A 21178-nucleotide genomic window follows, 5' to 3' on the forward strand; every position below is an offset into this window, starting at 1 on the left:
ACGGGGACAAATCTTCACTGACAGAGTTGGGGCTAGTACTCAGGCCTTTACCTCAACCTAAGGCTCTCCCAGGTATCACAGCTTCCAGACCTGGAGTCACGACAGACAAAGTCACTCCTGCTCATCAAAATCAGCTTAGACTGTAGGAGAGTCCAAGGCCTAAGTGTGTTTGGGGTGGGGTGGGATGCCACATGGAACCATACCGGTCATAGACTATTCCCTACGTCCTGGAGCCTGTTCCCCACCTCAGTTCCATTAAACAAAGAGATGAGCCTCCAAACAAGTAAGCCTAGCCCAGACTGTTGACAAAAAAAAAATTTATTTCCCTTTGAAATAAAATGTACAACCTAAAAAGCACAGAGCCTAAGGCAGGAGGGAGGAGGGGGGGACACCAGAGAGCCCATTTCAGGGTAGGAATCTGTGCCTCTGACCCCTCTACCTGGCACCTTTGCCAAAGAGGAAGAGTCTTAAGTCAGCAATTTCAGAAAAGGGGAAATACATGCTGTGCCAGGGCTTTTTCTGGAGGTCACCCTTTAGGTACAGAACACCACCTTCACAGGGAGAAGCAGAACGGCAGAGCCCTCGGATATCATACAGCCTCCCTACCCCGCTGCACCCCAGCTTCATCCACACGGACGTAGGGAGGCACAGCTAGGGAAGGGCACACACCAAATCAGAGGTGAAGTCAGGGCTAGGACACCTGGGCAACCTTAGCAAGGGCCTGTGGTCACAGGCCTGAGTGTGCAGAGCAGATGATTAGCACGAGTCAAGTGAATGACCCACGGGGAGAAATGGCTGTGGTTTTCTGGTAGCAGCCACTGCTCGGTGGTCCCTGACCTCAGCGAGAGGTGGCTATGTAAAGGCCAAGAACCGGATGGTGGTTATGAACCTCAGGACTTTTTTTAGCACCAGATGGTGGAGCTCTCCTGCCAGCTCAGCTTCTTGGGGCTTCTCAGGTACAAGTGGTGCTACTTGAAGGCCTACTGTGCCTACACATGGAGTGGGGGAAAGAAGAAGCCAGCAGGGCTGGGTGAAACCTTGTCCCGGGCCCTTCCTCCCTCCTTCCCCTCTCCCCAAGCTTCAGTAGGGCTCAGAGAGGACACAGAGGGTGAGGGAAGGCCAGAGTAGTATCTTGTTCCTAGTTTCTGGGCAGTGGGCCTCCTCCCCAGCAGGAGAGAAGGGTTTAGAACCGTTTTTCCTCAGGCTGGGAGGTAATGAGCAGCTCCTTGTTCCCGAAGTCCCACCACGCTGTCATGTGGAACGCCATGTTTGTCAGGACGACCGTGTACTCCAGGATGGCAAAGATGGTGTATACTGCAGCGAGGACACAAGGAATGGGGCCTGATCAGCTTCCTTCTCTACCCTCCAGGGGTCTCTTGCTAGATTACCACCACCACCGCATCACTACACAGAGTCTGGAACACAACAGCAGGCAGTCCCCAAGACCACTGCCCTATCACACATGACACAGGAAGCATCATAGCCGTCCCAGAGTCACTGTGACCACCCAGGAATCCTCGCCTGGTCTCACCTCCAGCCTCACAGTACATGTTGTGCCGAAAGTAGACAGCCAGAGCCGTGAAGAAGGAGACGAAGTTGATGATGAAGAGCCGCTGTTTCCAGTTGTAGGACTTGCGATCCTAGGGGATGAGCTCTGTGATCATTCTGCAGCTTGTTAGATGTGTGTGGACAGTCTCCCCTCTTGGCCCCAACTCCTGGGCTGAGTCTTAACCATCCTTGGTCATGGAAGGGGACACAGGCATGGGCAGCAGGAATGATGGGCATTTCATAGCCCTGCATTTGGGGGTGTAATGAGGCCAATGAGGCAGTGGGTCCCTCCCATTTCAGGAGGACAGAGTAAGTTACCTGGAGTTATCTACCAACCCAACACCTCCAGATACTGTGGGGAGAAGAGAAGTGGCGGGGGTGTGGCGGGGGGGAGAGACTGGAATGATTACAGACCACAGACCAGGACTCAGTGCTCCTAACCTGCTGCAGCCTAGGTGCTGCCTCGCCCTCTACTCCCATATGGAGCCTCCATCTCTTCTAGAAATGTTCTCCAGTTCCTCATACTACCCAAACAACCACAGATTCCGACCCATCACCCTCCCCCTGTCCCCAAGTCCAGCCGTGGCCCCAATCCGCCACAGAACTCCAGTTCCCACCTCACCGTTACCCGCATCCTGAGGACGACTGTCCTTGATTGTCCTCTGGGCCGCCTGGAGCCCCACTAGGGGTAAACCGTACCTCTTGACTTACTGTGTGCTTCTTGGTCAGCCGCCAGAGGATGCAGGTGAGAAGCATGTGACTGAGGGATGAGGCGATGAACACAATGAAAGCATTTTCATGGATGGCTGGAGGGAGAGAGGGGGGTTGGGAGCACGCACTGCAGGGAGCACCCAAAGCCCCACGTCAGGAGATCCCGGGCAGGGAGGGGGCAAGGACACCCCTTCCCCGAACCCTTCCCCGCTCCTCCTTCCCTTGTCTGGACACCCACTGAAGTCCTCAGAAGAGGAGACGTAGGTGAGCACTAGCAGCGCGAGGTTCTCCACGACATTGAGGCCGAAGTTGAGGCGGCAAAGCGGGCGGTAGCCGGGACATGGGGAGGCGCAGCTGAGGTAGTGGTTCCAGTAGGCGAAGGCCACCAAGAAGCGGGGCGCCGAGTGCAGACCGATGCAGAAGCGCCACACATAGCGCTGGGGCACCTCTCCGCCGATGGCCGAGCTCACCGACGGCAGGTAATTGGGCACCTGGAGAGTTGGGACCCATCTGGGCGCTGACCCCCTGATGCCCCGCCCACCTTGAGATCTTTCTCTTCCGGTGATCACCTTGACACTCAGAAGGTTCTGCTCCAGTCCCCTCCTTCCAGGAAGTCCTCCTTCAGGGCCTCGCAGCTCTCCAGGAAGACCTCCCCTTCCAGGCCCCAGACCCTCCTGTGCCTGGTTCTGACTCCCCGGCCAACCTGGGGTTCGTGTGGGTGCAAAGCGGGACCGTCTCCATCTCCCTACAGATAGCTGGGAAAGCTACAGCCAGGTTCAGGTGTTCTCTGAGCCCACAGCACAGGGCTGTGACCTGGATAAGGAGCTATGGGAGGGTCCATGAGCCCAGCATCCCAGATTCAGTCCCAAGGACGGAAACATCTGAGCCTCCTTGGGACAGAGCTGGACTCACTTCCCAACGGAGCCTTTCCTGACTGCTTTCAGTTCACTCGTTCTTCTGGTCAGGGGTAGCAAGGCAACAGAGGGTGCTGGGAGATCCCAAGGGAGCTGGGCCAGAAGAATACCCCCATTCTGATCATATTGAAGAAAGTGGGTGTTCCTAACCCGGTGTAGTCTAAGAAAATGACCCTGTTCTTATGTATATCTCTCATCCATTTTTCTCAAAGCCTGGAATTCCTCATTTCTTAAGGAACTGGAATGTCATTTTTTAAAGTGGAGGAAGGAGGAGATAATATCACACAACTGCAAGGACTGGTGTGTTGTTTACATGAGACAGTGAGAGAATGCAGGGTAGGTAAACAGTAGTTTTGATGGGAACAGGAAGACCCTGAATGGAAGGAGGATCTCTTAGACTCCAATGCCTAGAGCAGTGCGCCTCAAACTTTAATATGCACACAACTCATCTGGGATTGTGTGAGAATGCAGAAGGTCTGGAATCTGAAAATCTGCATTTCTAAAGGATTCCATGACTATGGAAGTTACCAGTCTGTTGCCCACACTCTCTGTGGACTCTTTTAGACCTTCAACAAGAGCCAGAGCAGTACCAGAGCCCAGAAACCCAGAGAGGGAATGACCCTGCTGTGACGATAGCAGGACCAGTCTTCAGAGATGGAGTTCTGGAAGATCCCTTCCTGTCTGCCAGGAGGGATGCTGAATGGATCTCAGAGTGGCAAGGAAGGCAGGTAATGATGGAGGCAGCTCATGAGGCTGGGGAGGGCCTGGGGCGGGACCAGCCAGAGCCTTCTCAAGCCTTCACAGAAAAGGAGATGGATTCCCACCCTGCCAGCACTGCCAGAGGCAGCTGAGTGCAGAGCTTTCAGAGAGAGGATGATGCTCTCAAGGTACAACTTGAGATACCAAAGCTCGAGATCAGTCTCAGATATTCAGTGATGAGGCAGCTTGGAGGCAATGGGTGTGCATCTCAGCTCTGCCTTTCTTAGCTGGGTCACCTTGAGCAAGTCACTTTACCTCTCTGAGCTTTACCTTCCTCATTGGCAAAATAGGGATATCACCTGCCTTGCAGGTTGACGGTGAATACTAAATATAATGTATGCAAGGCACCTGCAGTGAGTATAAGCAATGGCTTTCAGAAGACAAACTTTCCTGAAAAGCCTGCAAAAAAGGCTGTGATCTATGTGGCTACTGACCATGGGAAGGCCAGCTTCTGAGTGACAGGTGGGAGTCATATCTGAACTGGACACTTCTGAGACCTCCAAGCCTCTTCACTTGACTTTCCTGCTTCTCTGGGTAGGCCCCCTGTGTAGGGTTAGTGGGAGTGTTGTCTTCACTTCCTAGAATATTCATTCTGAAAACTCCTGCCCCACCCTCAGCTACTTTAAGGAGAACTGTACCAACATCTAAGGCTTGGCTGGGAAAGCCCAGAGCACTCAAGGGCCCAGAACCCTGACTGATGCTGGGAAACAGGTAAAGGGTAGAGATGACACAGAGTTTGGGGGGATGCCTCAGGAGGATTAGAGAATTAGGGCCCTGTGCCTACTTGTCCCATCCTCGCAAGCTCCTCTCAGGTTAGGGGTGGACACAGCATTCAAAGGGTAAGAACTGCCTCCTTCATCAACTCACTCAAACTCTCTCTCTCTCTCACACACACACACACACAATCAGGTATAGATACTCATATTCACCCCTGCCATGCCAAGTACTGACGTTCCCCACTCACCAACAATGCCAGCAACAAGCAACATAGGAGCTGTCAGAGCCTAGGTACACAGTACCCAAATCCCCCTCCCCAAAAAGCCCAGAGCTAAGGGTACTGAGAGATGTGAGCATAATTCCTTTCCCCAAGAGTAGAAACCCTTTGGCCTGGAGGACATGACTCGGTGGATCTATGGCAGGGCAGCAGATTAGAAATTCACATGGTATAAAGGGAGGGGGTCCAAAAACTTCCTTATCATAGCATCTCATGTTTCACCATTAGAGATTCATTCTTTTGGCCTCAGATAAAAGTCCCCTGACTTTTATGGATGACTTTTCTTTATTTCCTACCACCCATCCTCTTCCCCATCCCTTGCCAACTGGATAAAAACTCCTATTCCTATGACAACGCAGAGTATTAAGCACTAGATGTTCACAGCTCCCGTTCCTATCAGAACCACCTGCTCCTCTTCTCTGAACTCCATCCCCTCTTCTCTAACCTCAGTCCCCACCTCAGCTCTGGAAAATCCTCTACCATGAACTAAACCCCTGTACCCTGCTCTTGCCCTGCTGCCCTTGAATCTGTTCTGCACGCAAGAGCCAGATGGTCTTCTAAACCTCAAATCTGATCATTTGAGCATTTCCTGCTTAAAATCTTTCCAAAGCTCCCCATTGTCCCCTGGATAAAACCAAAGTTGTCAACCTGGCACTCATGAAAATCCTTCTTCACCCCCACAGAAACAATTCCCACCCACGCCACCCCCACTGGACCCTCACTCCCCTCCCCCCACCACCCCAACCCTTACTCCAGGAAGGAAGTCTCTGACTTCTGAGCTGGGTGAAGAGCTTCTTCTGAACCCACCATCTCTGTGCTCCTTTTGTCACAGTAGGAATCTCCTCTCACAGTGCTGGGAATGTCTGTGCCTAAGTCTGTCTCTTGCAGGAATAAGATGCTAAGGGCAAGTCCATGTTCAACTCCATGCCCCTGATACAGAACCTGCCTCCCTCTGGGCCCTCAGGAAAGGCTTGGTGGACTGCTCTTAGATGCAGGGGCTCCTTCTAGGTTTCCAGCTGGCAGAGCTCTGAGGATACAGGTTGTGGGGCCTGAGACTGCCAGAGGAGAAACCAAGCTAGAAGAACCCAGAGCAGGGCTGGGGTCTTCTCAGGTCAGGCCTCTGGTCTGGGCTGAAGCCACTCGTTACTTCTCCTCACTCCTGGCCTCATCTTAGCCCATAGTCCTGGCTTCCTTTCCAGTTTGGTCTTTCTTCAGCTCTCTTCTCCCTCTCGAGGTTTCTTCCTGCCTATTCCCTCTCTCTTCCCTTCCCCTCCTCCCCTTCTGCCACCTTGCACCCTCTACAATCCTCTCCTACTCTTGGAGGACTGTGACTCTACTTTCCCCGACTCTCTCTCCCCAAAACACACCCCCCGACTCCCCCCCATCCCACCATCCTTTTATCCCCCTCCCCCCGCCCCAGCCTTCTCTCTGACTCTGACATTCTACCCTTATCGTCATCTCTTGAACTGGACCTGACCCAGGCGCTGGGGAGCCTGGCACTCACCCCACAGTCAGTGGCCACTGTGTACTCAAAGTGGAACACCAGAGACCAGATGATGCAGAAGAAGAAGCCGAACACAGGGAAAGTGATGACCCATGAGACCATGGCTTTGAAGCGGAGCCGGAACACGGTCCCATCGGGGTCCAAGGGCTGGGAGGCCGCAGAGAACATCCTGTAGGGAGTGGTGCTCAGGCAGGGTAACGGACACAACTTGGGGCCTGGTGGGGACACCTGGGCCTAGGAGGGTGGGGCATTTTCTAGAGCCAGGTCCTCAGAGGGCAGGGAAGAGGCAGAGTAGAAAGAGTAGGAAGGGCATAAGGGAAAAAGAAAAGTGCAGAAAAGGAGGTACAAGGGGGAAGGGACAGGACAGTAGAGAGAGGCAGGGTCAGCTCATAGGAATCCCCTTGGCACACTGGTCTTGTAGGTTCACCTCTGGAAGAGTCTGGAGAATCAAGGCTCCCAGTGGCCTGGACATGGGAGTTCTGATGGCCTGCATCATTCCCATGACCCTCATAACCACTCAGGAAAAGGGTCAGAGGATGGAAGAATTATTATTCCCAAATCACAGAAGGGAAGACCAAGGCCCAGAACTATGCAAGGATCAAACATTAGGACTAAGGCCTCTTGCCACCTGACAGCTTAAGTCTCCAAGCAAGGCCCTCTTCAGGCCAAGTAACCCAGACAAAGGACCCTTGGATCCAAGTGGCCCAAGCTCTCCTACTGACCCTGTCTGACCACATTCCTGCTCTTCACCCAAGTTCAACTAGGAACAATGGGAGGGCCCAGAACCTATTCAATGGGACCACAGGCTATCAGCCATTCCACCCCCAGGCTCAGAATGATCCAAGCCTCAGGCCAGCAGTATCCTGACCCCCAAGATACCAGGGTCCCTCTGGTGGCCCAGAGTTCTATCTCCTTCCTCTCTGAGAAGACCATGTCACCCAATTCCAGGTTTTCAGGAATCTGAGGGTCATGGGATTCTTCTCTGCTCAGGTTGAGCCTGCTGTGCTGGGCCAGACCCAGGAAACAGAGACCCAGACTGAGGGGGTGGGTTTTTTCTGCTCCCTTCTCCCCCGGACAGAGAATGCCCTCCCCCACTCCCCTTGACCACCATGACCCTTCAAGCTGGACTTCCTTCTGGGGGGCAGATGGAGATGGCTTTGGATTAAAAAGCCTAGAACCAAATCTCCCCATGGGAACCAGACTTCCCTCCATTAACGGAACCCCAGTTCACACTAGTCCAGCTCAGTTTCAGGGAACTGGGGTAGGGGTAGGCGCACGAAGCGACACTCACACTGGGTGCTGAAGGATCCGGGGCTTGGGTTGAGGGCTCTAGCCAGACTGAGACTGCTCTAAGACTTCAGGGTCCCACCCCCAGTTCCCTAGGGCCTGCCTCCCGCCCACAGTGCCCAGATCTCCACGCCTGCTGAGGCACACAGCCTTCCCAGGACCAACAAGGCCGTGTCATAAATCCCAGAACATTCTGCAAAGGTAAGAAGTGATAGCGGCCAAGGTCAGCCCACAGCAGATCCCTTTGCCAGAGATGGGGGTGGGGACTTTTCTGAGGGTTGGGTCCAGGGATGTAAGCAGGTTTCTGGGAAGGGAAAGGGAGAAAGCAGAATGGGATTTAGCCCCTTTGTGTTGGAGCAGGACTGAATATGTCTGCTGGGCCCTATCAGAGAGCTAACTAATCTTAAACAATAGATGCAGGGTCCAAAAGAGATCTGGAGGGGGCTGAACATGAGGTATCAGTGTCCAGCCTGTGCAGAAACAGCTAGTGGCAGCGCAGGCTGCATTCACAGAGGTCTAACATTCAGTAGCAGGAATAGAACAGTCCTGTTTTGGGCTGTACTGTGCAGTTCATAGGAAGTCCTGTGCCCAGATCAGGGCCTCGAAGAGAATAGTGATCAACTGGGCCAAGCCCAGGAGCATATGTCTCATAAGGATTGCCTGACGGACTCGGAACCATGCTACCTAAGGAGAGAAAACTCAAGGGACCCTGCATTACTTCCCATCTCTGCAGGGCTATCTGGAAGCCAGGTGGAAAAAGTAGCTCCGAGGGTCTCAAAGCAGAGCCAGAGCTAGGACAGACACCCACCAGAAAGAGAGGGTGTTCTCACTGTAAGAAAGAGCTTGCTAATTGTTTGTTACTAAGTCTCCTTGGAATCAGCTGCCTGGAAAGGAGAGAAGCACCCCCATCACTGGGGACGTGCAAGCAGAGGCAAAATCATCTAATTACAGACTAAAGATACTTCTTTAGTATCTGGGTGAGAAATCCAGATCATATATGAAAATCTCCGCGTGGATCCATCACAGGACTCCCAGGGAGTAGGGACAAAATACCCCTGGGGTCCCAAGGCCTAGTCCTGCCCAAGAGAGGCCAAGTACCCTCCCAGCAGCTACCTATGCCTTAGCTCCCCAAGCAGTATGCTGAGAATGGGTTATAAGTATGCTGAGGTTATTGATCCCATTATCCCTTGGAGCCTGCCACAAGGGCCAGAGCAAACAGCCTATTCCATCTAACTCCATATGCCATACAAATATTATAATTTTCTGTATGGACTGTGACTGCATTATATCATGCCTTCCTTTTCCCAGGGCAATGGGCTGCTGTGTGATGGTGTGGGAGGCAGGTGTCCTATCCATTTGTTCAACAAATACTTTCTGATTCAGATGCAGTGCCCACCTTCAAGGAGCTCCCAGCCTAGTAGGAAAGAGAGACACACATAGTGTTGACAGGACTGTATGAAAGAACACCAGTTGTATGAGCACTCAGAGGAAGCAGTGATTAAGCTTGCCCCATGGAGGCTAGAGAGGCCTATCTGAAAGAGAAGACACCTGAGAAGGGTTTTGAAGATGAAGAGGAGTTGGCCAAGGTAAAGGAATATTGGATGCATTATCTAAGGTGAGAACCAGGTCAGGAGAGGCTGTTGGATGGATCCTTTCTGATCCTCTGCTTCAGATCAACTGCTCATCCCATTTTCTTTCAGTCCTGTTCTTTCTGATGGCTCCTCGTTCTAAGTCTCACCAGACTGGCTGCCAACTCAAGGCCCACATCCACCCACGGACAAATCAAGAAGAAGGAAAACTTCAAGTCATATGAACAAATGAAGTGGGCCCCCACGCCTGCCAGTCAGATCCCAGTCGTGGCTGTACCCCATATTCTCGAGCAGATGCTTTTTATATGAAGGTGGGAAATTCAGCTATTTGGGGGCCTTCTGAGCTCTCTATGAGGCTAGTCCAAGGGTTCATGTCCTCTTTCCCACTTAAAGACCCTTGGCTAACTTTCTCTCCTGCCCTGTCTCCTTTTCCTCTTCCTCCTTCTGCTCCTCACGCTTCACATTTCCCAAACCATCTTCCCATCTCCTCTACCTGGAGTTCTACACTAACCCTGAGAAGGAAGAGAACAGGAATTCTCAACCCTGTTTTAGACATGGGGAAAGTGAGGTTGTCCCTGAGTCTCAAGTAATACAGAATCAGCGGATGAACTAGGAAGATAATAAAGGTTCACAGAGTCTTACCCCATTTACTCCAATAATCTACAGAGAAAGAACTCACATCTTTCTTCCTAGCCCAACATCCCATATCCCTATCCAAGAGGGTATATGGCCACCTAGGGAACCTCAGAGGTCATGGGACTTACCCCAGAAAACAAATGTACACACATATAATCAGGTCTCCAGTCAGACAGGCACAGATATAGTCTCTCTCACACACAGACCCCAATCAAAGCCATTATAGTCATGTCCCTCACAGTTAACACATACACTTACATAATCATATTCCCATGGAGACAGGCACAGCCCACAACAGGGCCACACTAAGAAGCCCCAAGTGCCCTCTAGCCCAGTCTTATTCTCTACCCTCCAGAAAACCCTGGGGCTGCTGAATCTGCCCCTCTGTGAAGTAAGGATTGGGTTCCGGGTTCTGAAGCTGCCCAACTTTAGGGACCCTGACCCCCAGTGACCTCCATGAAAGGTGGAGGGAGACTAGTCCTTGGGACCTCCATTTGCAGGCACCCCCTCCACCCCCCAGCAGCCCAGTAATGTGTGATGGCTAATTCTGTTACAAGAGATTCAGGATTCAAAACAAACCAGATTAGGCCTGAATACAAGGTATCAATGCCCGCCCCCGCCCCCCCAAAAACAAACCCTACCCCACAGTGTGTGGCCGTAGTCTCCTTGAAGTGGAAGAGCAGGGACCAGAGGACGCAGAAGAGGAAGGCGACAAGTGGACAGCAGACTGTGACCAGGGCCACCAGGGTGAAGCGGAGCCGGACCAGGGTCCCATCCCGGTCCAGCGGCAGTGGGACCTGGTACATCTTGTCAGACCTGGGGATGGAGTGGTGTGCTGTCAGGGCCCAAGGTAGTGAGGCTGGTACTCAGTGGGGAAGCCAGCCCTTGTGCTCGGTCCTCAGCTTAGCTGTGGGGTGGGGGGAATCTTGGAAGGAAGCCACCGAGCCCCTAAGCTTGAACAGCTACTGCCCAGGACAAGGAAGATGGACTCAGACTCCCATGAGTACATTCACCCTCCATTTCAGAGGAAAGAATGAACCAAATCTATGCTAAGATGAAGCTTGAGTAAGTCGGGAAAACTTCTCATCCCTATGCCTGGCTTGACAGAAGCTGGTTGAACTAGTCTCTCTTGTTTCAGGAACCAATCCTAAAACCTCCCAGTGGTCAGAATGGCCCATCTCCTCCCCCAGACCTTGGAGCCTCCATGTTTCAGGGCCTCCCATCGGCTCTCTCTGCTTCATCCATCGGCTCAGGGCCTTTCTGCACCTTCATTCCCTTCCCAGGCTCTGTGGGCTCTGTGTGCCTGCACCGCAGTCCACAGTGGCAAGGACTCCATGGAAGCCAGCAGAACACCAACCCCCTGCCTGTCCCCACCCGCTTGCCTCACGTGTTTTGAGACTGAAAGGCTTTGCAGCATCAGGCCTGGTGCTAGCCTAGGCTTGCTATTTGCTGAAGAGAGCTGCCTGGTCAGCTTCTGGAGGCTTCCCAGTCCCCAGGGGCCTGTCCACTCTCCTCCAGGAACCAGGTGAGGTCTGAGGTCTGCCCACCTCCAATGAGATGAGGCTATCTAGGGTCAGACCTTATAGTACCAGCCAAGTATACACCAGCAATCCTAATCCAGCCCCAACCCCAGGGCATAGAAGAGGACATTCAGGCCAAGAGACTGGTAGGACCCTGCTCAGGGTAACACAGCAAAGAGAAGGAAGAGCTAGCAGAGAGGAGACATGGCGCTCAACATCACACACCGCACTCTGGCCTTCCTGACCCCCTCCTCCCTGAGCCAGAGCTCTGGGCAGAAGGGTCAGGTTAGCGGGGGGAAGAGGAGGGGAAACTGTCCCTAGGAGGAAAAAAGCTAAAAAAACAAGCCCTATATAGATGAGTTAGCCCTGTTCCCATTTTAAAGACAGAGAAACCAAGACACAGAGAGAGGAAGGTCCTTTCTCAAAACCACATGCTGAGCCTGAGGGAAAGCTGTCCTCAGAACTTAGGCATCCAGTTGCCAAACTATGGCTGACTCAGATACACAAAGAGCCCGCCCTTCTGGACTCCAGGGCCTGGCCTGGAGTTCAAGCCCCAGCTCTGCCTGGCCCCGCCCTCAGGAAGAACCCTGACCTCCTGGAGGCCAGCCTCCTCCTGGAATCCGGAAAATGCCAGGTGGATATGCCTCTCATCCATCTTCCTCCACCCACCTCTCTGCCAGGCTATCAGGCAGCCTCCCCCAACTGCTCAAGCTCCAGTACTTCCGGAGGGCCAGACACTTGCCAGAGAGTGGTGGAGGTGGCTCTGGTGGCCCTCCCAATCAAGCACATTCTGACATTGTTTGGATCATCCCCAAAGGCCTTCCCCACCCAGCCCAAATCCAGATTCTGTGGTTGTAATTGTACTAGTGCCCCTTTCCAACATCCCTTCCTGAAGTCAGCTGCTCTGGATCACTCAGGAATCACTGGGACCCCCAAACTGAAGAGCAGATCCTCAGGGAATGAATAGGCAGTGCCTAAGGTAGTGGAAGATAGGGTTTCAGGAATAGTCTGTTCCACTTCCTGGCGGGATACCTAACCTCCCTTTTAGCTGTGTGACCTTGGGCAAGTCACCTAACCACTCGGGGCCTGTGATCTGGATTACTAATAAGTCCCTACCAACTGGGTCATTCTACTCTCCCAGGCCTCAGGATAGGGAGCTCATTATCTGAAGGGCAGCTGTTCAGCCCCAGTCAACTCTGTCTTCTACACAGGTACCACTTAATTGAAAACTGCTTTCTCAGCAGTATCCCTAGTTTATTTCCAGAGATCCTCAAACACCTTTTTAGGCTCCAGTCCAAAATCTACCCTTATTGGATGAATACTAGGCACCCTGCTCAGCACTAGATATACATTGTTTCTTTCAATCCTCACTATATAACTCTAAGAGGTAGGCACTATAGCCTGTATATTTCCATTTTACAGAAGAAGAAAGTGAGGCTCAAGGAGGTTAACACTCGCTCAAGGTCATAGGCTAATGACTGGCAGAGCTGGGATCTGAAACTCATCTACGGGGTTGCAGAGCTCCCTGCACCTCCCTCCTGGTAGAATCTGGACCAGGAGTCGCTGCGGAGTGAAGCGGGGAGAGCTCACTCCGGCACATCGGCACATCGGGCCCAGGTCGGGGAGCAGAGGGGAAAGGAGTCAGCTCAGCCAGCCAGGAGAGGAGAGCAGCGGTTCCTGGGCAGGCTGCGGGACCCCCACAGTCTGTGGCCCGGCCCTGCGGAAGCCAGACCGCGTGACCGAGCTCCCCCAAGTGGGGCTGCCGGGCAGCCCCAAACACCAATCCCCATACTCACCCAGGGTGCGGCGGCGAAAAGGGCGCGCCGGCGCAGGCCGGGAGCCGGGAGCCCCCGGGGGAAACCCAGCCCCTGCCCGGGGGGCGAGCGGCAGGGGGCGGGGCGGAGCGGGAACGGCGGGGGCGGGGCCGCCGCGCTCGAGGCGGAACTTTGCAAGGAAACTGCGCCCGATTGCTCTGCTGGCCCCTCCCCGCTTCTGCGGCCCAGGACCCAGAGCGGTCCCCCTTAATCTGGCGTCCCTTCATGCCATGCCGATCCAGTCCTGGTCTGCCCTACTAATTCCGGCTGCGTGGGGGCAGCCGGAAGAACCCCGGACAACTGGGTTTGACACGTTGGATAAGCCACCTTGTCACCTTACCTCTCAGCAGCGTTCCATCACCTGTTGAAAGAACATACAGTTAATTCAGGACGGCCCCGAATTCTCTCATTTCCTGACCCCGGTGTCTATCCACCTCCCACCCCAATCTAGACGAATTATCCAGCTTCGCCCTTTTAAAACACTAAACCAGTTTGGCCCCAGCCTCGGCGCCCCTCCCCTAAACTTTACTCCCCAGAACCCAATCGGGGCATTTCAGCAAAAAAAAAAAAAGAGCATATAACAAGGAGTGAGATCCCGTGGGGCCCACCCCCGAAACTCTGGGCGGGAGCTATTCCTGCCCTTGATCAGGAGAGGGCGCCTGGTCACATCTGTCGTAAGACAGCTGATCTCCTTCCCTCGCCCAGTCCTGGGTCTCTCTTCACCGTGAGGGCTGATCCCCAGAAACCAGCCCCCAGTCAGGCTTCCTTCCCCATCCTGACGGACCCCTCAGAGGGACTCGTGGCTACATTTATAAAGACCATCCTACCTCAACAGGGAAAAAGGATGAAGAGGCCGGCAATCCCTCCTCTAGTGGGGTTGTCTGAGCACATGCAGCAGGTGCAGGACGCCTGAGGTAGACACTGTTTCCATCCCATTGTTCCCACTTTTTGAGTCCACACATTTTGAGCACTTCCTGTGTCCCAGGCACTCTTCTACATTTTATGTGTTATCCCATTTAATCCTCATAAAAGCCCTATGCAGTAGACACTATTAATATCTCCATTTCACCAAGGGAAAACAGAGAAGCCAAGTTACCTACTCACACAGCTAGCAAGTGTCAGGACCAGGATTCGGTCTAGCACCTAAGGGCATTCCCTTAATCACTATATACTGTTAATCCCACAAGGTAGCTATCATAATCACTTTGTAGAAGGTGAAACAGAGGCCCAGGTTTGATTAACTTGCCAGAGCCCTTTTGCGTACATTCAGTCTTGTTCATTTACTCAGCCTAGGCCCTCTCTGTGCAGGCCCTGAGCTGGGCAATGGTGGGGGACCCAGAGATATCCTGCTCACTCCTGGGGGCTTCAAATCTATAAGGAAGGTGTCTTATTAAAAACTACTTTTCTTGACTTGAGTTCTCCCCAACCCTGTCCTTTAAGGTCCCAGGGCAAGCGAGCAATTAGTAAAACTTTACTGAAAGAACAACTCCTATTTAGTTTTGAAAAGGATTTAGGTTTTCTTCCTTGGGGCTTCCTGTCACCCTCTTTGTCTAGCTCCAACCCACGCGTGCCTGCTCCTGGCCCTTGCTTCCTATCTTAACCCCTAATCTGTTCCTTTGGCTCTAAGTACTATTCCCTGGGGCTGGGTCCTTTCTCCCTGCCTCTAGACTACCTCTAATGCCTGAAACTTGAGGCACTCTAACTGGCCTTTAATTATCTGGTGATTTGGGCAATTCCCCATCATACAGTCCTGAGTCTCAGTTTCCTCATCTGTAAAATGGTTTTAGGAATATCCACGTTATAGGGTTGTTGTAAGAATTAGATAATATACATGCCAGGTATGTGGAAGGTACTTAATACACCACATTAACTACAGCCAGATGTGTCAGCTATAGCCGGAACTTGTCCTGATTGAGCCTTTTCTGAATTGTCTGACCTCAGCAGTCACTGATCCTCTCTGAATCTGTTTCTTCCACTGTCAGTTTGAAAGACTGACTCCTACTTGATTTATACGAGGAAAAGTGGAAGAAAAAGATAAGTTCTTACTATGTGCCAGGGATTTCATATGCATTCTCTTAGTTGATATCTTAATAATCTGGTGAGCTAAGTTTGATGAAAGCCGTTTTACAGAGGAAGAATTTGAACAAGCATCTAAGCATCTAGTCTGACCCTTACTCAGGAGGCACTGTGTTTGCTGAACTGGCATTTGTCCATTGTCCAAACAGCTGCTGCTGTTGTTGAAGCTTTCCGGTCTCCTGACCTCCCGGTTGGTTTGCCTGGTGCCTAGACACACCCCAAGGAGACCTGTGCCTGAAACACCACCACCATCTTTAAGGCCTTAGCCATGATCACTGCTCCAATCCCCTTTGCACATACACATACCAGATAGTCCAAGCTGTCTGAGAATTTGTTTTCAGGTTGTTTCAGGAGCATGGGGTGGTGCAGAGGTGGGGGGTGGGGGTGCAGAACAGGGGAAGTGAAGGTGGGATGTAGTTGTCGAGGAATGCTCCCTGTAGATCTCCTTCACTACCCTCCCACCTCTCCATCATCTTCCCCTTTACAGTCACATTGGCTCTTTTAATGACAGAGAGCTGATCACATCTGGCCCCTGCAGCAAATTAGTAAATCCTCATTGCTTTGGGGGCTTCCCAGGTGGCACTAGTAGTAAAGAACCTGCAGGAGACATAAGAGATGCAGGTTCAATCCCTGGGTCTGGAAGATCCCCTGGAGGAAGGCATGGCAACCCCCTCCAGTATTCTTGCCCGGAGAATCCCATGGACAGAGAAGCCTCGTGGGGTATAGTCTATAGGGTCACAAAGAGTCGGACACAACTGAAGTGACTCAGCACACACATACACATGCCCTTTAGGATCTAGGGCAAACTCCTTAGTGCAATATTCAACATCTTTCATAATCTGGTCATCCTCTGTTCCAGCAACCACGTATTTTAACTATACTCACCTCTTACATGGAGCTCTGCTTAACTTTCTCCTTATCTCTCCCTATCCCCATGATCTGCCCATCTCCCCACTCCACAGGCAGTCTCTGATGGCTTTCCATCACACTCTTATTAGGGCTCTGACCACAATAAAGCAAAATAATTTGCTGCCTATTCCCTCCATCTTCTTGGGAGCTCATTTAAGGACAGAACCTCCACCTGTTTCATTTATTTCTGAATCTTTCAGCTCAGTTCAGGACAGGCATACAGTAGGAGCCCAGAAAACATTTGCTGGATTGATTTAATTGAACTGGATTTTGAAGGATGGGCAGAATTTAGATATATCAAGGAGAGATTTAGGAACTGCAAGAAAGGCTGAAGAATGACTGCTGGGGATAGAGGGTAGAGGCAGAGGGGGCAAGGCTTGGAGATAGGTGAAGTAGCAGAGACAGAGGCAGTGTGAAAGCATCTGGCCACATCAGGCCAAACTCTGCCCTGCCTCCTGGGCAGCCCCAGGAAAGTCTTCCTGGGTTGAAGAGGAGTGTTCTTTGTTCTTAGAAATTTTTTCATGGCAGAGACATCTTTCTTGGATGGCTTTAAACTACTCACCCTAAGCTCACCCATCTTGCTCTAGCTCCACTCTGCCTCAGATAGCAATTACATCTTCATTGTTCTGCAGAACATTCTTTGGCTCCTATCACTTCTAAGATGAAGTTCCAGTTTGAACCCATGGATACATTGGGCTATTTTCTGGTCCCACATCTCTGTTCTCCCTGTTCATCTGGGCTGGAATTCATCTTTTCCTTGTCTCAGCAAAGTCTACCCTTCCTATAAAGGTATTGATTAGCATGACACCTTAGTAAGTGAGAAATGCATGTGGTAACTTCTAAGACCATCACTAAAATAATAGAAAAATAATTTAATTTCCAAACTGATGCAGGAAGAAAAATGAAATAATCCAAGACTGCAAGAAAGGAGATTTAAGTAGACAATAAGCACATGAAAAGATGGTCAACATCATTAGTCATTAGGGAAATGTATTAAGAAAACCCCACAGTGAGATGTCATTTCACACCCTCTGCTGCTGCTAAGTTGCTTCAGTCGTGTCCGACTCTGTGCGACCCCATAGACGGCAGCCCACCAGGCTCCCCCGTCCCTGGGATTCTCCAGGCAAGAACACTGGAGTGGGTTGCCATTTCCTTCTCCTTCACACCCTCTAGCACTGCTATAATTTTATTTTAAAAAAGGAAGAAAAAAGAAAATTACAAGTATTGGCAAAGATGTGGACAAATTAAAACCCTCATACATCGCTGGCGGGAATATAAAATGGTACAGCCACTTGGAAAACAGTTTGACAGCTCCTTAAGAAGTTAAACATAGAGTTACTAGATGACCCTATAGCAAATTTACTCCTAGGTATAAACACAAGAGAATTAAAAACACATGTTCACAAGAAACTTGTCCAAGAATGTCCATAGCAGTATTATTCATAGTGGAATAATCATTATTTATGGTGGAAACAACTCATGAATGCATAAACAAAATATGGTTTATTCATAAAATGGAATATTATCCTACTTATAAAAAGGAATGAAGTACTGATGCATGCTACAACTTGGATGAACCTTGAAAACATTATGCTAAGTGAAAGAAGTCAGACACAAAGGCCATGTATTTTATGATTCCATTTATATGAAATGTCCAGAACAGGCAAATCCATTGAGACAGAAAGTAGATTAGTAAATTGCCAGAAGCTGGGAGGAAAGGGAGATGGGACATTATTGCCAATGGGTCTGGGGTTTCTTTTTGGGATTATTAAAATGTTTTGGAATTATATAGTGGTGGTGTTTGCACAACCTTGCAAATATACTAAAGCCCTCTGAATTGTACACTTCAAATGGGTGAATGCTATATTATGAAAATTATATCTCAATTTAAAAAATCTGGCAAAGAGCTGGGCCTCAGTAAATGGCAGTTAGTCTTACCAAAGAAAAAAAATTTTTTAAATAGATTTTAAAAAGAAGAGAAACAGAAACAGAACATCTGGAGGAAAGAGAAAGCCTAAAATGTTAGATAAAATCAGTAAGTATACCAGTAAATTCATTAAATGCAATTGATTAAATGCTCTAGTTAAAAGTCAAAGATATTCACAAAAGATTTAAATATTGATAAATCTAGTTATATGCCATTTATAAACATCACCCTTCCTTATCAAGTTATAGGAAAAGAAAAAGGAAATCAACATTTACTGTATGCTTACTATGTGCCACACAGGGGCCCAATCCTTTGCAAATTCTATAATCAGATTTGATATTGTTGTGCCCACTTTACAGACAAGGAAACTGGGATATAGAATAATTAAATAATTCGTGCAGGATCTAAAAAGTAGCAGATCTAGGACTTACATCTGAACTTACATCTGTTTGAATCTAACTCTGCTGCTCTTCCCAATATACCATATAAGAAATGGAAAATCATCTCGCTGGAAGTAAGTCTCTTGCTCTTTCATGATTCTTTAGTCCTTACAGGTCTGTCTCCTCCCTGGAGAGCTGCATAGAATGAGTTCTCAGGATGTGTGTAAGAGAGACTGGGAGCTCCTAGGATAGAATGGATTTTACTTAGCTTTGTCTCTCTTGGTCAGGGCAGTGTTGAGCAGGGGACATCTCTGAGCTCCTGGCTCCACAACCTGGCTTAGCAAACTTTTGTGAACATGCGCCAAACTCCTTGGCTTTACAGGGGAAGAAGGAAGATGATGACAATCAAAAGGGTTGTTATCAGAATTAGGCAGAGTAAGAGTATGTGGACCCAGGAAGCCTTGGCCCAGAAAGAAGTCCTTCCTGGGATAGAAGTCCCTGGGAATGATGAGCCTGTGGGCCACATGCCTACCAGAGTATGTAACAAGAGGTTCTTCTACCTAGAAATCACCATGGTGATAGGAAATTCATTCTGGAGCACTTCTTGTCCAATGTCTCCTCCTCTAGTCTTCCGGTAAGTATACACTACTTAAGAGGCTCAGCTCCTACACACCTGCTAATACTCTGGACTGAAATACTCAGTCACATAAGGCATATTTCTGAGCTTCTTGTCTGTGTCAGAGTCCATGTCTCAGAATGGGAGTTTCTTAACCTTTTTAAAGAATACAAATAATACCTACTATTTATTGAGGGTACTGGAGTACCTGGTACCATATGCTTTATTTCATTTAATTCTCACAACTCTGTAAGGCAAGTACTGTTATTATCCCCATTTTACAGACAAGGAAACTGAGGTTCAGAAGGGTTAAGAAATTTCCCCAAGTTCATACAGCTAATATATGGTTGGGCTCAGATTTAAAGGCAGGGTTCTCTGACTCAAAAATCCCATACTTAATAAAGTAATTCACTCATTTCTGCATCAAATATTTAATGTGCACCTGGCCTCAGGGTCATCAAAATAAGTAAGTAGAGGAGAGGCTTAAACAGAGTTGGGTTTGAGGATTGGAAAGTGAGAAATCAAAGATTCAGGAGGGCAGTAAGGAAGTTGCTGTGACCCTCCAGGGAGACCTAATGACTTTCTGATGCTGACTGAGCACAGGCAAGGGAGGGTGGAGGATAAAGGAGTAATACTTTGATGGAGGAGTTAGGGGAAGGTGTCTGGAGTTGGAAGTTTAGCTTTACTATTTGACCATCCATATATTTACTTTTTTCTTCCTTCAAGCATCTACTGAACAACTACAATGTACTAGGTTTCTTCCATCCATTATCTTATCTTCACAACCACTCCAGTTTTTAAGTATCTCTAATCCCTTGCCACCACTGAAAACCCCCTATTTAACTTTATCCATGTTTTGGGTAGAGCTTATTTCAATCTTGTATTAATGTCCCAGGAGGAGGGGGTGGTGGAGTGGTAATCCTAATAGGTTTTGCTTTCTGAGCACAGTATCTGCTATTTTGTGTGGAACGCTTAGTCACTTGGGGCTTCCCTTGTGGCTCAGCTGGTAAAGAATCCGCCTGCAATGCAGAATACATGGGTTCGATCCCTGGGTTGGGAAGATCCCCTGGAGAAGGGAAAGGCTACCCACTCCAATATTCCAGCCTGGAGAATTCCGTGAACTGTATAGTTCATGGGGTCACAGAGTCAGACTGAGTGACTTTCATCTTTCACTTAGTCACTAGATCAAGTTTCCAGAACATGTTCAACTCACCCCTTTGAGATAATCAGTCTCCTGCTCTGGGCTAACCCTGGGGGAAAGGAACACCAATTTGAAAATGAAGCTCTAACCTCCAAGAGCCCTGCCCTGAAGATAAGAAAGTAACAGAATACTAAGCAACAAAGCTGTAACAGACACTTGCCCAAGCATCACCCCAACTCTCTGGGAAAGATTGATCCACAAAGGTATCCCAGAGGAGGCGGGAACATTTCAATTAGAACTTTAGGGGTTCCTAAAATGCAGGTGGGAAAGAAGGCCCAAGAATTGTCATTTGTACCAAACCCTAAGCTGAGCCATTCCCTTAGGGCATCACTAACACTCCCAAAGTCTATTCTACGGATTCAGAGAGGGAGAGGTTATGTTGGGCTGGTATAGGTCAGGAGACAAGAAGGCCAGGTTAGGAGGCCTTGGAGCAGCTGCAGGCGAGCTACGCAGATAGACCTCCTAGGCGGGCCCTCCAGCTCCGCACGTGGTCTGGTCAGGAAATGAGGGCCAGACGACAGGAGAACTTTCCCATGACCACCCGCGGACTGAGGCAAAGGAAAGATAGAACAGTTACCATGCCATCCTGGAGCTTCACTCTGATTGGCCCGAGTCTCAGCAGTCTGGGTGTCTCCGCTCCAAAGAAAGGGGCGGAGCCTCGACAAGCGTCATCGCTCTTATCCCACCCCCCCCGCCAGATGTAGCCACTCACCAGCCCACTTCGAGGGGCCCTGTGTGACGTCACTACTCTCGCCCAGCCAATCACGGTGACGAAGGGCGGCACTGCATGTCC

General features: G+C 50.1%; 1 protein-coding gene across 7 annotated transcripts; it reads right to left on the bottom strand.

The window, feature by feature from the left end:
* Nucleotides 1-300: 300 nt before the first annotated feature.
* Nucleotides 301-20993, bottom strand: PGAP2 (post-GPI attachment to proteins 2). 7 transcript variants are annotated; one of them, XM_061148987.1, is made up of 8 exons: nucleotides 20963-20993; nucleotides 13617-13637; nucleotides 10584-10758; nucleotides 6431-6599; nucleotides 2498-2750; nucleotides 2248-2354; nucleotides 1532-1640; nucleotides 301-1314 (listed from the first exon to the last, which is right to left on the bottom strand). In XM_061148987.1, the coding sequence occupies exons 3-8, from the start codon at nucleotides 10715-10717 to the stop codon at nucleotides 1184-1186; spliced, it is 903 nt and encodes a 300-aa protein (XP_061004970.1). In that variant the 5' UTR covers nucleotides 10718-10758; nucleotides 13617-13637; nucleotides 20963-20993; the 3' UTR covers nucleotides 301-1183. The 7 variants fall into 7 exon arrangements, with proteins under 7 accessions (XP_061004970.1, XP_061004976.1, XP_061005011.1 ...); XM_061148993.1 differs by lacking the exon at nucleotides 20963-20993 and having other exon boundaries at nucleotides 2260-2354; nucleotides 13617-13762; XM_061149028.1 differs by lacking the exon at nucleotides 20963-20993 and having other exon boundaries at nucleotides 6431-6614; nucleotides 10579-10758; nucleotides 13617-13630.
* Between the last annotated feature and the right edge of the window lie 185 nt (nucleotides 20994-21178).

This window comes from Dama dama, chromosome 1 (assembly GCF_033118175.1).
Source record: "Dama dama isolate Ldn47 chromosome 1, ASM3311817v1, whole genome shotgun sequence".
Taxonomy (NCBI): Eukaryota; Metazoa; Chordata; class Mammalia; order Artiodactyla; family Cervidae; genus Dama; species Dama dama.

Bases quoted from the DNA above. Each gene is read 5' to 3' on its own strand.
- PGAP2 (XM_061149028.1), bottom strand. From the start codon at position 10,748: ATGTACCAGGTCCCACTGCCGCTGGACCGGGATGGGACCCTGGTCCGG. The intron at 1,641-2,247 runs GTACGGTTTACC...CTCATCCCCTAG, and splicing joins AGCACACAGTAAGTCAAGAG to GATCGCAAGTCCTACAACTG. The intron at 1,315-1,531 runs GTGAGACCAGGC...TCCTCGCTGCAG, and splicing joins CATGTACTGTGAGGCTGGAG to TATACACCATCTTTGCCATC.